This window comes from Gopherus flavomarginatus, chromosome 5, assembly GCF_025201925.1.
Source record: "Gopherus flavomarginatus isolate rGopFla2 chromosome 5, rGopFla2.mat.asm, whole genome shotgun sequence".
NCBI lineage: Eukaryota > Metazoa > Chordata > Testudines > Testudinidae > Gopherus > Gopherus flavomarginatus.
Genome location: NC_066621.1, coordinates 57,109,054 through 57,122,103, shown reverse-complemented (window position 1 = coordinate 57,122,103; position 13,050 = coordinate 57,109,054). Strand labels below are relative to the sequence as shown.

The 13,050-nt window shown below is 47.6% G+C and overlaps 1 protein-coding gene across 1 annotated transcript in view; it reads right to left on the bottom strand.

The window, feature by feature from the left end:
• Positions 1-12,835, bottom strand: part of LOC127051786 (vitamin D 25-hydroxylase) — a 36,888-nt gene extending 24,053 nt beyond the window's left edge. The window contains exon 1 of the mRNA XM_050954560.1: positions 12,623-12,835. Coding sequence (XP_050810517.1) covers positions 12,623-12,835 — 213 coding nt within the window. The remainder of the gene's footprint in view (positions 1-12,622) is intronic.
• Positions 12,836-13,050: the final 215 nt, after the last annotated feature.

Here is a 13,050-nt window from a genome sequence, read left to right as displayed (position 1 = left end):
CTGGTTTAGGTAATAGCACCACAGGACTGCACCAGGGACTTCTGGACTCCTCAGTGACTATGAGTTCCAGCATTAACTGTACCTCCCACTACACAACTCCATGAAGCTTCTTAGAGATTTGATGGGTTTTATGTTCAGGCTTTGTCCTTGGGTTTGTCAGAATTTGGTGTGCCAGGACGTGCCTGGCAGGGAGGAGAACAATGAATAGTGCTCCAAGAGGTTCTTGGTTATCCAGAATAAATGTGAGGCAAGATCTACTACTACTGATACATCGGGGGCACTGGAGGCTCTACCTGTGGTACAGGAGAACAGGGAGATCTCGGGGATCTATACAAAGGTTTTCTTGGCTCACCATGGTTTTAACAGATAAACATGATAAATCTGATCTCACAGTCGCCCTCGCCAAATGACCTGGTATGGACAATGCCATTTGGCCAAATGTTTAATTTCCATATTGGGGACTAGTACTAGATCCCTGGGCTAATAAACCCTCTCTTGAGCACCTTTATCATAGTGTCAGACCTGTATTTGCTGGTCTTGCAGTACATTTTCTTGAGCAAATTGTCTCATGAGACCCAGCCATTCCCACATCCACATGACATAATGTAGTACATTTTGGAAGTGGTATGGTTATTCTTCCCAGGCTTCTCTAAGGATAACTAGAATTCCCCAGGACTGTCAGCCATACAATAATTCAAAGGACAAAACCCCCCTCAATGTAGTGCATGAAGTGCCACAAGAAAAGAGCAGGTTGACAGAGGCTTATCCCCACAGGAGCAAATGTCCTCATGTATGCAGATAACCTGTACTGAATCATCATATCAGAGAACTCTGGGTCACAAAAGGTTTCCCAGACTAAAGATATGGAAAACCCTGGGCCTAATAAGCCCAAGGCTGTTTGCCTGCCAAGATGTACTGGGACTATATATGCTTGTCAATTGCTTGATCAGAGCTCTAAGTTCTATGATTCTACAGTCCATGAGGTCACATTCCATCGGGGACATGAATGAGTGATAGGTCCTGGCTTCCCGTAACAAACATAATCAATGTGATTGCTAGGAAAGCCTGCATTACCAGCTTTTGATTGCAACTCTCAGTAGGCCTCTCCTGGAGATGTGATCAACATCCCGTGTTGCAACAATTTGGTTTGCGTTATGGAGTCCATTAGCTGGCCTCCACTTGCTCCTGAAATCTGCTGGGGGCTCGACAGTGCCTTTCTCATCTTAGGGCTGTGTCTGTGAGCCATCTGGTTTGAAGTGATTAGTTTTACTGGGCCAACCTTTAGCCAGATAATCTGCAATGATCTGGATGGGAACTGCTATTGAGTTGGCATTTTGCAAGAGAACTCAGTTCTGACTCAATGATCGCTGAGTCTATAATGTCTAGTGCAACGCAGGACTCTGGACAGAGCCAATGGATAGCTCAGTCCTTCAGGCATTGGACCATGATGTGGGATCGTGATGCAGAAGAAAAAGGTTCTGTCCAGAATCAGTGTTGATATGTCTCTGGGGACACACCCATCTGATAATAGTCATTTAGGGATCTGGAGCAAAAATCTGTCTGGGGATTGGTCTTGCTGTGAGCAGGGGGTTGGACTAGATGACCTCCTGAGGTCCCTTCCAACCCTAATATTCTATGATTCATTATGGTGTCATATTCTTTAGCTTTCTCATTGTCAAGGGCCTGGCAGGAGGCCTGATCTTCCCCAGATAGCAAAGGCAAAGGCAAAAGACAAGCAGCTCAGATACTCTTAGCTCATTGGGCTATCCACTCAAATATGACCAGGTATGCCTTTGGGTCATCATCTGGCCCCAACTTGGCAAGGTCAGGCCTGGCCTTAGTGGTACTGTTCCAGACAGGGATAGGCTAGCTATCCACAGAAGCACTGATTCCTGAAACTCTCTGTTGCTGTTGTTGCTATAGTTGATGTCGCTCAAGGCTGTCCATTGGGCTTCTTGTTGTCCCTTTAGGAACAGTCACTGAGCCTCAGCATGGGCTTGCTGTTGTCAAGCAAAAAGCCTTAACAAATCTTCCATTGTCTCCTTTGAGGACCATCACCACTTCTGGTTCCATGTATTATAATGTGCACTCACCATAAAAATGCCCCTCCATGTCAGGACGCAGCATTTCAGGGACTCTTCCTCTCTAGTGTACACCTGAGTCCTGGTTCCACATTGGTCTGCTGCATCTGTGTCCTAGCCCTCTGGTCAGGCCAGCAATCAGTCCAGACCCCTTCCAGGGTTAACAGAAAGGAATAAAATCTCAACTCAGAATAGCCACCTGGGCATTAAACTTTGTAATATAAACACTAATCTTTCATAGAAATCCAAGGTCAGTGTCGTCAAGGTCCCCTGACTGAGGCAGTTACTGGGTTTACAGCAGGGAAAACCTTCCTTCCCTGTCCTGACTTCACTCTAAACAGGCTCCTAGTAGAAAAAAACAGCCCTTTTTATCTGGCCACAGAGCTCCAATTGGCCTCCGCCTGCCCCTGGCCTTTCTAAGTGCCAGAAGACCAACTTCCGCTGGTTCTGCCTGTAGCTGATGATGTGACGCCTCTCTAGGTATCCCTATAGATCTGAACTTGCTGCTTTTCCCCTCCAGTAGGACACCTTCTTAGGGCAGATTGTGCAAAGATGGTGGGCCTCCAGCAGTGGCTGGCAAATTATTGGTATACCCTGTCACAAGGAAGCTACTGATGACACAGATGATTGGCAGAGCATGAGAGTGAGACTTCCCTCTGACAGAACAATTCAGGAGAGATCTTTAGGTTTCACCCTCTTTAATCCCCTCCTACTAGTTTTCCACTGGAAATGTGCAATAAAGTCCAATGTATGTAATATATGTAACTTGTTTTTTGCTTAACAAGATTACTTGTGTCTCAATCATAGGTACTGGAATTAAGGGTGCTGTTGCACCCCCTGGCTTAAAGTGGTTTCCATTATATACAGGGTTTACAATTTGGTTTAATGGCTCTCAGAACCCTCACTATAAAAACTGTCCCAGCACCTCTGGTCTCAGTGGCAAATGGTGACCTTCATTTTAGTTAATATTTACCTGTAATTTCAATAGTCTTGATGATATTATTAAATGTCTCAAAGCTGCAGAGTAAGGCAGATATAATATTTTTAGCAAACGATAACATGATCCACAGAAAAATACATGGAAGGGTTAAGTACAGCCAGCGAATACATTACATATCTAGAAACAAGAGTCCCATGGTTACAGGGCAAGGTAAGAGTGGGGTAGTGAGGGAAAGTCATTGCTAACACCCACTAATATCCTTACTTAAATAATTATATATAAATATATGTATGAATGTATGGACTTTATCTGCTCTGTAATTTTTCATCTTAATTTTTAAAATACAAATGGACTTGATACTTCTAAGTAAGCAAATAAATTGTCTCTTTCAGTAACATGATAGTCAATGATTTCAGGAATTCCTAGATTAGGGGAGGAGCAAACATACAAAGTTCTCAAAGTTGCAGAGTGAGAGAGATGGTGCCATATATAACTGGCAAACGTTTCAAAGTTACAGGTGAGAGGTATATGGTACTTCACTGGAATACATATTTTGAAACTATCTTGATACTGTGTCAAAAGATTTAACAAAGGTCTTAAAGCTATGTGGTGAGCTATGTACAATGTCACCTTATGCTTATTCTTTGCCAAGGTCTTCACACTTGCATCAGTGCATGCTATGTCCTGTGTAAAGCTGTGCTGCACCATCCTGTGAATAATGGATGTCTCCACATGCTGCACTTAGTTATTCTATTGCATTTATCAAAACATCACGTACTATATTACATGTAACTAAGGTCTCAATGCCCTATACTGTGGTGTACGCATCATGTTTAGCAGTGGTTTCAGTGCCCAGCCATGAGCCAGGCTGCACCATGTTTGGTGTTGAACTGGATGGCTCCCAGCAAAGCGTGCTGCCCTGTGTTTGATTACAGTATTAATGCCAGAGATAGAAAAACTTTGCTGTGCCATAAGTAACAGTACTACCTACATACACCAAGGTTGATTACTGTGCTATGAATAGTGCGATCCTCGACACTCCCTACCCCAGGGATAGACATGTTGTGCTGTAAAGAGTGGGATTTGACACATCCTGCCCTCTCAGAGGGGTGTCCTATATCATAAATAGCAGGGCTTGTGACTCTCCCCAGGGGAATTCTGCACCATGAATGGTGGTGCTCTCGACAACCTGGGGAGAGACATCCTATGTGATAAATAGCAGTGCTCTTGACGCAACTTGGATAGGCTTCCTGTGCCATGAATAGGGACATTGTGCATTAACATAAGAATGGCCATAGTGCATTAGACCAATGGTCCATCTAGCCAAAAACCCTGTCTTCTGAAAGTAGCCAATGTCAGATGCTTCAGAGGGAATGAACAGAACAGGCAATCATCAAGTGATCCCTGTCATCCACTCCCAGCTTCTGGCAATCAAAGACTAGGGCAGGGATCGGCAACCTTTGGCACACAGCCTGCGCCACTTCCTGCAGCCTCCATTGGCCTGGGACAGCGAACCACGGCCAGTGGAAGCTGTGATCGGCCGAACCTGCAGATATGGCAGGTAAACAAACCAGCCCGGCCCACCAGGGTGTTTACCCTAGCAGGCCGCATGCCAAAGGTTGCTGATCCCTGGGCTAGGGACACCCCTGACCATCTTGCCTAATATCCATCGAGGGACCTATCCTCCATGAACTTATCTAGTTCTTTTTTGAACCCCTATATAGGCCTTCCCACGATCCCAAGGCAACAAGTTCCACAGGTTGACTGTGCGTTATGTGAAGAAGTACTTTCTGTTTGTTTGTTTGTTTGAAATCTGCTGTTTATTTCATTGAGTGACCCCTGGTTTTGTGTTATGTGAAGGAGTAAATAACAATTCCTTATTCACTTTCTCACATCAGTCATGATTTTATAAACCTCTATCATATCCCCTTTAGTCATCTTTTTCCAAGCTGAAAAGTCCCAGTCTTTTTAATCTCTCCTCACACAAAAGCTGTTCCATACCCTTAGTCATTTTTTTTGCCTTTCTCTGTACCTTTTCCAATGCTAATATCTTTTATGAGATAGGGTCACCAGAACTGTAGACAGTATTCAAGGTATGGGCATACCATGGATTTATATAGTGGCATTCTGATATTTTCTATCTTATTATCTATCCCTTTCCTAATGGTTCTTAACATTGTTAGCTTTTTTGACTGCTTTTGCACATTGAGCAGATGTTTTCGGAGAACTATCCACAATGACTCCCAGATCTCTTTCTTGAATGGTAACAGATAAATTAGATCCCATCATTCTGTATTAACAGTTGGGATTATGTTTTCTAGTGTGCATGATTTTGCATTTATCAACACTGAATTTCATCTGCCATTTTTTTGCCCAGTCACTCAGTTTTGTGACCCTTTGTAACTCTTTGCAGTCTGCTTTGGACTTAACTATCTTGAGTAATTTTGTATCTTCTGCAAACTTTGTCACTTCACTGTTTACCCCTTTTTCCAGGACATTTATGAATACACTGTGATAAGGGAAGGCCAGGGAGCAGTGGGAGAGGGAAAATATATAAGCACTAAGCTAATTAAGGCATGGTTCCCTGTAGACTAGGGAGAGTTGCTTAAGGAAAATTGGAGCACCTGTAGTAAATTAAGGCCCTGTCAGGAACCTAATAAAACCCCCTGCTTCAGGCAGTCAGGGTGTGTGAGGAAGGAGAGAGGACTGGAGCTTGGAGGTGCATTGCTCAGACTTGAAAGATCAGAGAACTGAAGTAGGGGAGACCCCCTCGCAGCATTTAAGGACCGAGGGTAACCCTACCCAAGGGAGGAAGAGGGTAAGAAACCCGCAGGGGTTGAGAGAAGCTGGAGTGCGGAGTAAACCCTGGGCCACTAGCAAGGCCCTTGGCACCCCAAGAGCAGGGGCAAGAGGTGGCGTCTTAGTCCCCCCGCCAAGAAAAGCACGAGATCCACCGTACCAACATTAGCTATTTTGCCACACGTGGTTTCAGTGATGGGATTTCCACGCCGTGAACATAATCCATGGTGGATCATGACCACCCTGCCCCAAGATGGGGGACATGGTCAAATCACTGGCGCAAGCCGCCACCACCCAGCAGGAGGCTACCTGGGCGGCTGCAACAACAGACCAATTGCCTGCTGATGACCCATGACACCCAAGATTGGGCCATGCTGCAGGAACAAGAGAACCAGGTGAAGGCCCTTACAGAGCTGAGCTGCAGGTATGATGGGATGCAAACCATACGGGCCAGCTACTGTCTGCAGAAAATGACCCACGAGGATGACGTGGAGAAATACCTCCTGGCCTTCAAGAGGACAGCCCTGCGGAAGGCCTGGCCCCAAGACCAGTGGTCAGGCATCCTTGCCCCATTTTTGTGCAGGGAGACTCAGAAGGCCTACTATGATATGACCGCAGAGGAGGTGGCAGATTACTCCTGGCTGAAGGCACAGACCCGTCCAGGGCAGGGGTATGAACGGCCTTACAAGCCCAGAGGCTCCATGAATGGTAGTCTTGCAAAGATAAGACACCGTGGTCACAACTGTTTGACCTAATCCACCTGGCCCGGAAGTTGTTTCTCCCAGAGGCTCTCACTTCTGAAAAAATGATGGAGCTCCTGGTGGTGGACCAGTATACAAGTGGACTACCGTTGGTCCTCTGAGCCTGGGTAGGTCAGAATGACCCCTCCACCTATGATGAACTGGTCACCCTCGTGCAGAGACAACTGACAACCCGTGAACTGTTCAAAACCCCGGGAGGTGAAACATGGCATTCCAGGAAACCAGTCCCAATCCCGAGGCCCCGGATCGTCGAGAACTACAGGAAAGTCATAGCTGGAAGAACAGGCACCAAGGAGCAGCCTGAGGCCCCAAAGGGACCTGGGAGTCCAGAGGGGGAGGACTGGGGAAGCGGGTCAGAGAGCCGAAGACAGAGGGCAACCTCCAGGATGAGATATCGCTGTTATGAGTGTGGGGAGTTGGGGTACATAGCAGCCAGGTGCCCCAACAGGGAGGAGTCCATGCAATGCAATCTGGGGGATCCCAGGGACCAATGTGGCCTAATCAGCCTGGTAGGGGTTGCAACGGCCCCACATGAGTACATCAGGCCAGTAAAGATGAATGGCATCCAGACCATAGCTTTGGTAGATTCTGGGAGTGCTGTCACATTGTTCTCAGGGAAGTTAGTGGGGCAAGACCAACTGAGCTGGGCCAAGAGTGACGTGTTTCCATGGCACAGTAAATTTCTACCCCACAATCCCAATACAAATTGAGATCCAGGGGAACACTACCAAGGTGACTGCAGGGGTGGTCCCCAAGCTCCTCTACCTGGTCTTAATTGGCAGGGACTTTTCCAGGTTCGAGACCTACTCCCCCACATCGAGTTAGAGGAGGGCAGTAAACCCAGAACAGAGATCAAGGCGCCCATGGATGGCCCTACCACAATTTTTGCTGGGTTTTCCCCAAAGATATTTTCACCCCCTGGAAAGTCCTGGAAATCTAGATGGCAAAGGAGGGCAGATAAAAGATTAGGAACCAGGATTTTGGCAGCAAACCAGAGAGCTGCCCTCGTTGGGAGAAGGCCCTGTCAGGGAAACTTTAAGGTAGCACAGACCAGTGGAGACCCAGAGAAGGCCCCCAGCACAAGCAGTAGCACCCCAAGAGAAGAAGGGGAGCCCCATCCAATAGAATCAAGCCAGATTGGTCCTGCATGCGAGTGTTTTGGGCAGGACCAAGCCTATGACCCACTGCATGCGAATGTGAGGGAGTAGGTAGTAGAGGTAAATGATGTGCCAGAAGAAGGGAAAACCAAAGGCCCAGGGCCATACTATATAATCAAACAGGATCTGTTGTACCAGGTAGTGCCAATACAGGGGGGAAGTAGCATACTCATCATCCTGGACTAGCTACATGGTACCCCGAAGCCATTCCTTTAAGAAACCCCACATTCAAGGTGATCACAAAAGAACTGGTCTAGGTTTTCTCTACGGTAGGCATTCCTAAGGAGATCCTAACAGACCAAGGGACTTCCTTCATGTCAAGAGTAATGAATGATTTACGTACTCTTGTCATAAACAGATAAGTAAGAGTTAATAGAACAAAAGTACTTCATATCTCTTTTGCCTGTAAAGGGTTAACAAGATCAGTAAGCCTGGCTGTCACCTGACCAGAGGACCAATCAGAGGACAGGATACTTTCAAATCTTGAGGGAGGGAAGTTTTTGTGTGTGCTGTTAGTTTTTGGTTGTTGTCCTCTCTGGGTTCTGAGTGACACCAGACGTGCAACCAGGTTTCTCTCCAATCTCCCTGATACAGGTTCTTATAGATTCAAAATAGTAAGTACTAGGTGATAAGGCGAGTTAGGCTTATGTTTGTTTTCTTTATTTGCAAATGTGTATTTGGCTGGGAGGAGTTCAAATGTGTATTTGGCTGGAAGGAGTTCAAATTTGTATTTTGCTGAAAGGATTTTACTTTGTACTTGTATACTTAGGCTGGGAGGGTATTCCCAGTGTCTATAGCTGAAAGACCCTGTAATATATTCCATCTTAAATTTACAAAGATAATTTTTACTGTTTTTTCTTTCTTTAATCAAAAGCTTTTCTTGTTTAAGAACCTGACTGTTTTTTTTATTCTAGTGAGACCCCAGGGGACTGGGTCTGGATTCACCAGGGAATTGGTGGGGAGAAAGGAGGGGAGGGGGAGAGAGGTTAATTTCTCTATGTGTTAGGATTACTTTCTCTCTCAGGGAGAGTCTGGGGGGGGGAGAGAAGGAGGGGGGAAGGTGAATTTTCCTCTCTGTTTTAAGATTCAAGGAGTTTGAATCACAGTAATCTTCCAGGGTAACCCAAGGAGGGGAAGCCTGGGAGAGGCAACGGTGAGGGAAAGGGTTTACTTTCCTTGTGTTAAGATCCAGAGGGATTGGGTCTTGGAGGTCCCCGGGCAAGGTTTTGGGGGGGACCAGAGTGTACCAGGCACTGGAATTCCTGGTTGGTGGCAGCGCTACAAGTACTGAGCTGGTAATTGAGCTTAGAGAAATTCATGCTGGTACCTCATCTTTTGAACGCTAAGGTTCAGAGTGGGGAATTATACCATGACAACTCTGCTCTGCAATCAAGCCTTGCGGACCTCTGTCTATCATCCCCAAACAGATGGTTTGGTCAAGCAATTTAACTGCACTCTCAAGAGCATGATCTGCACTCTCAAGAGCATGGCCCAAGATGGAAAATACTGGGATACCCTCCTACCATATCTGATGAGAAGTTCCCCAGGCATCTACTGGATTCTCTCCCTTCAAACAAATTGCCCAAGTGACCCCCACAGTATGAGAGCATTTGGAGAAAGCACAAGGGGCCCAATGAACCTACTACAACCATTGTGCAAAAACACAGAACATTCAACCAGGAGAATGGGTGCTGGTGCTGTTACCAACAACAGAAAGAGAGCTCCTGGCCAGTTGGCATGGATCCTAGGAGATCATGGAAGCCATTGGATAAGTGAATTATAAGGTGAAGCAGCCAAACTGCCAAAGGACAGAGCAGATCTACCACATCAACTGACTGAAACCCTGGCTCGATCGGGAAACGTGCCTGGCCGTCCTGCCAGCTCCACCCAAGGCAGATGGCCCACAAGGGCAGGTAAGGATATCCCCCGAATTAGTCCCAGAACAATGAACAGAGGTTGTCAAATGATCCAGCAGAACCAAGATGTGTTCTCCACACAACCAGGCAGTACAACACTGATCCAACACCACATCGTCCCGGAGCAAGGGTGACAACAAAACCATATCGCATACCAGAGGCAAAAAGAAAGAAATTAGGGCAGAAGTAAGGAAGATGCTAGAACTTGGGGTGACTGAGGAATCCCACAGCCAGTGGTCCAGTCCTACTGTCTTGGTCCCCAGGCCTGATGGCACCCTGAGGTTTTGTAATGATTTCCGGAAGTTAAATGAGGTATCCCAATTCGATGCCTACCCGATACCAAGTATTGATGAGCTGGTGGATCAGTTAGGCAAGGCCCAATACTTGACCACCTTGGACTTGACAAAAAGCTACTGGCAGATCCCACTGGCTGAGGATGCCAAGTCAAAAAACGCTCTCTATACCCAACAGCCTCTTCCAATATACCATCCTCCCTTTTGGGCTCCATGGGGCCCCTGCAACTTTCCAACGATTGATGGACAGATTACTTCGACTCCATGCCAAGTATGCTGCCGCCTATTTAGATGATGTGGTAATCCATAGCCCTGACTGTGATACGCACCTGGGGAAAGTGGAAGTGGTACTAGATGCTCTTAGACAGGCCTGCCTCACCGCCAACTCATCCAAATGTGCAACAGGTTAGCTAAGGCCAGATACCTTGGGTATGTAGTCGGAAGGGGCCTGGTGAAGCCCCAGTGGAACAAAGTGGAGGCAATACAGGAATGGCCCCACTCGATCTTCAAGAAGCAAGTCAGAGCATTCTTAGGGATGGTGGGGTATTAGTGCCAGTTCATCTCTCACTTCACCACAAAGGCAGCACCTCTGATGGACCTGATAAGAGCTTGTGACCTGGAGATAAATCTGTGAAAGTTCTTTTGCTGCCTTGATCCACTTAACTAACGACGATCCTTTGCAGTCATCAAGTGCTCACAGCCCCCGATTTCAAAAAGAAATTCATCCTACAAATATATGCCTTGGAGGTAAGACTTGGGGCCATCCTTTCACAGATGGTGGAGGATGAGGAGCACCCGATCCTTTACCTCAGCTGAAAGCTCCTGTCCAGGGAGCAACTGTATGCCGTAGTAGAAAAGGAATGCCTAGCAGTTAAATGGGCCATGGAAATTCTATGGTACTATCTACTTGGACGGTAATTAATCCTTGTGATGGACCACGCCCCATTCCAATGGATGCACACAAACAAGGAGAGGAATGCACAACCTTTCCACTTCCGGATATAACACAGGGCCAGAAGACAACACAGCAACACGGATGGACTGTCACGACAACACTGTCTCTCGTCCCAAGTAGCCCAGCCCCATGGTGTTGAGCGGAGGGGAGAGGTAGGGGGATATGTGATACAGGAGGGCCAGGGAGCAGTCGGAAAGTGGAAATATTGAATAGTACTGGACCCAGGACAGACTCCCTGGGGGCCATCACTATTTACCTCTCTGCATTCTGAAAACTGACCAATTATTCCTACTCTTTGTTTTCTTTTAATCAGTTACAGATCTATAAGAGAACCTTTCCTCTTATCTCATGACTGCTTACTTGTTTAAGAGCCTTTGATGAGGGACCTAGTCAAAAAGGCTTTCTGAAAGTCCAAGTACACTATATCCCCTGGGTCACACTTGTCCACATTTTTTGATCCCCTCAGAGAATCCTAATAGATTGTTGAGGCATGATTTCCCTTTACAAAAGCTGTGTTGATTCCTCCCCAACAAATTGTGTTTGTCTATGTGTCTGATAATGCTATTCTATACTATAGTTTCAACCAGTTTGGCTGGTATTAACATTAGGTTTACAGGCTTGTAATTGCCAGGATCATTTCTGGAGCCTTTTTGAAAAATTGGTGTCACATTAGCTATCCTCCAGTTATTGGGTACAGAAGCTGATTTAAAGGATAGGTTACACACCACAGTTAGTAGTTCTACAATTTCGTATTTGAGTTCCTTCAAAACTCTTGGGTGAACACCATCTGGTCCTGGTGATTTATTGTTTAATTTATTGTGAATTGTGAATAGTGGCATTTTTATAGCCCCAGTGTGTGTTCTGCATTGTGAATAGTGGTGCTGTCACCACTAGAAGAGAGGCCTGACACAGGAATGGTGGCATTCTTGACATATCTTGGGAGGCAGGGGAGGAGGGCATTCTGCAACCTGAATAGTGGCACTGTTGCGACCCTGTCCCCTCAGTGGGGCATCGTATGCCAAGAATAGTGGTGCTCTCAACATCGCCAAGAGGGGTCTGCACAGGTTCTAGGAATGGGTCACTCTGGGTGCCAACTTCAAGGTGGCACTGTACTGCTCACATTTTTTTTTTATTAATTGGCTTGCCTTTCCCCCGTCCTCTGCTGATTGGTTGGCGGTGAGTTGTTTCTTTTGTGACTTGGCCACTACCATTTTTCACCCTGGCTGGCAAAAAAGCTAGGGCCACTCCAGGTCCTGCACTCTGAACAGTGGTGCTCTTGACATTTTCCAGAGTGCCACTGTGCATCACAAAAAGTGCCTGTCTTGACACCTGCCGGAGGAGTGTCCTGCACTGTGAATAGTGGCACAATGGGAGCACCCCAAGATGGCACGTCCTGCATGGTGACTAGCAGTGCCACGAACCTGCCCCTGGGATGAGGCATCCTGCATGGTGACTAGCAGTGCCATGGACCCGCCCCAGGACAGGGCATCCTGCATGGTGACTAGTGGTCCCAGGATGTGCCCCTGGGAAGCGGCATCCTGCACAGTGAATGGTGGTGCAATGGACGTGCCCCGGGATGGCACGTCCTGCATGGTGAATGGTGGCGTCTGGTGCACCGTTCAATGCACCTAGCTCTTGGCTGGGGTGTGGGGGATCGTCCCTACTGCCCCTCTCCCAAACACTCCCCAGGCTGGTAGTCGGCGAGGATGTGCTGAAATACCTGGCCATGGACTTGGCTCTGCTTCTTCATATAGATATGCGGCTGCTCCGCGGCCAGCGAGTAGATGTTGCCGATGAGGGGCAGCCCCCGGGGCCCCGGCGGGAAACCGGGCGGCCGCCTCTGCTTGAGCAGCTGCCTCACCGTCAGCGAGAGAAGGAGGAGCAGGAGCGCGCCAGTGCCCACCGCCGCGAGCAGCTGGCCCTGGGGCCACATTCCCGCGCTCCGCCGCTGGCCCCAGCCAGCGCCCGACTGCCCTTTCCCCCGCCCCTTCACATCGCCACGTGAGCTCGGCCTTCCCTCGACCGCCCTGATTGGCCGGCGGCCGGGCTAGTCAAGAGACTCCAAATATGATTGGCGGAGTCAATCCGGCGGCCGTTCTTTCCCGGCTCCTCCTCCCCCCTGTCAAGTTCTCAAAAGGGGCCGTTGGG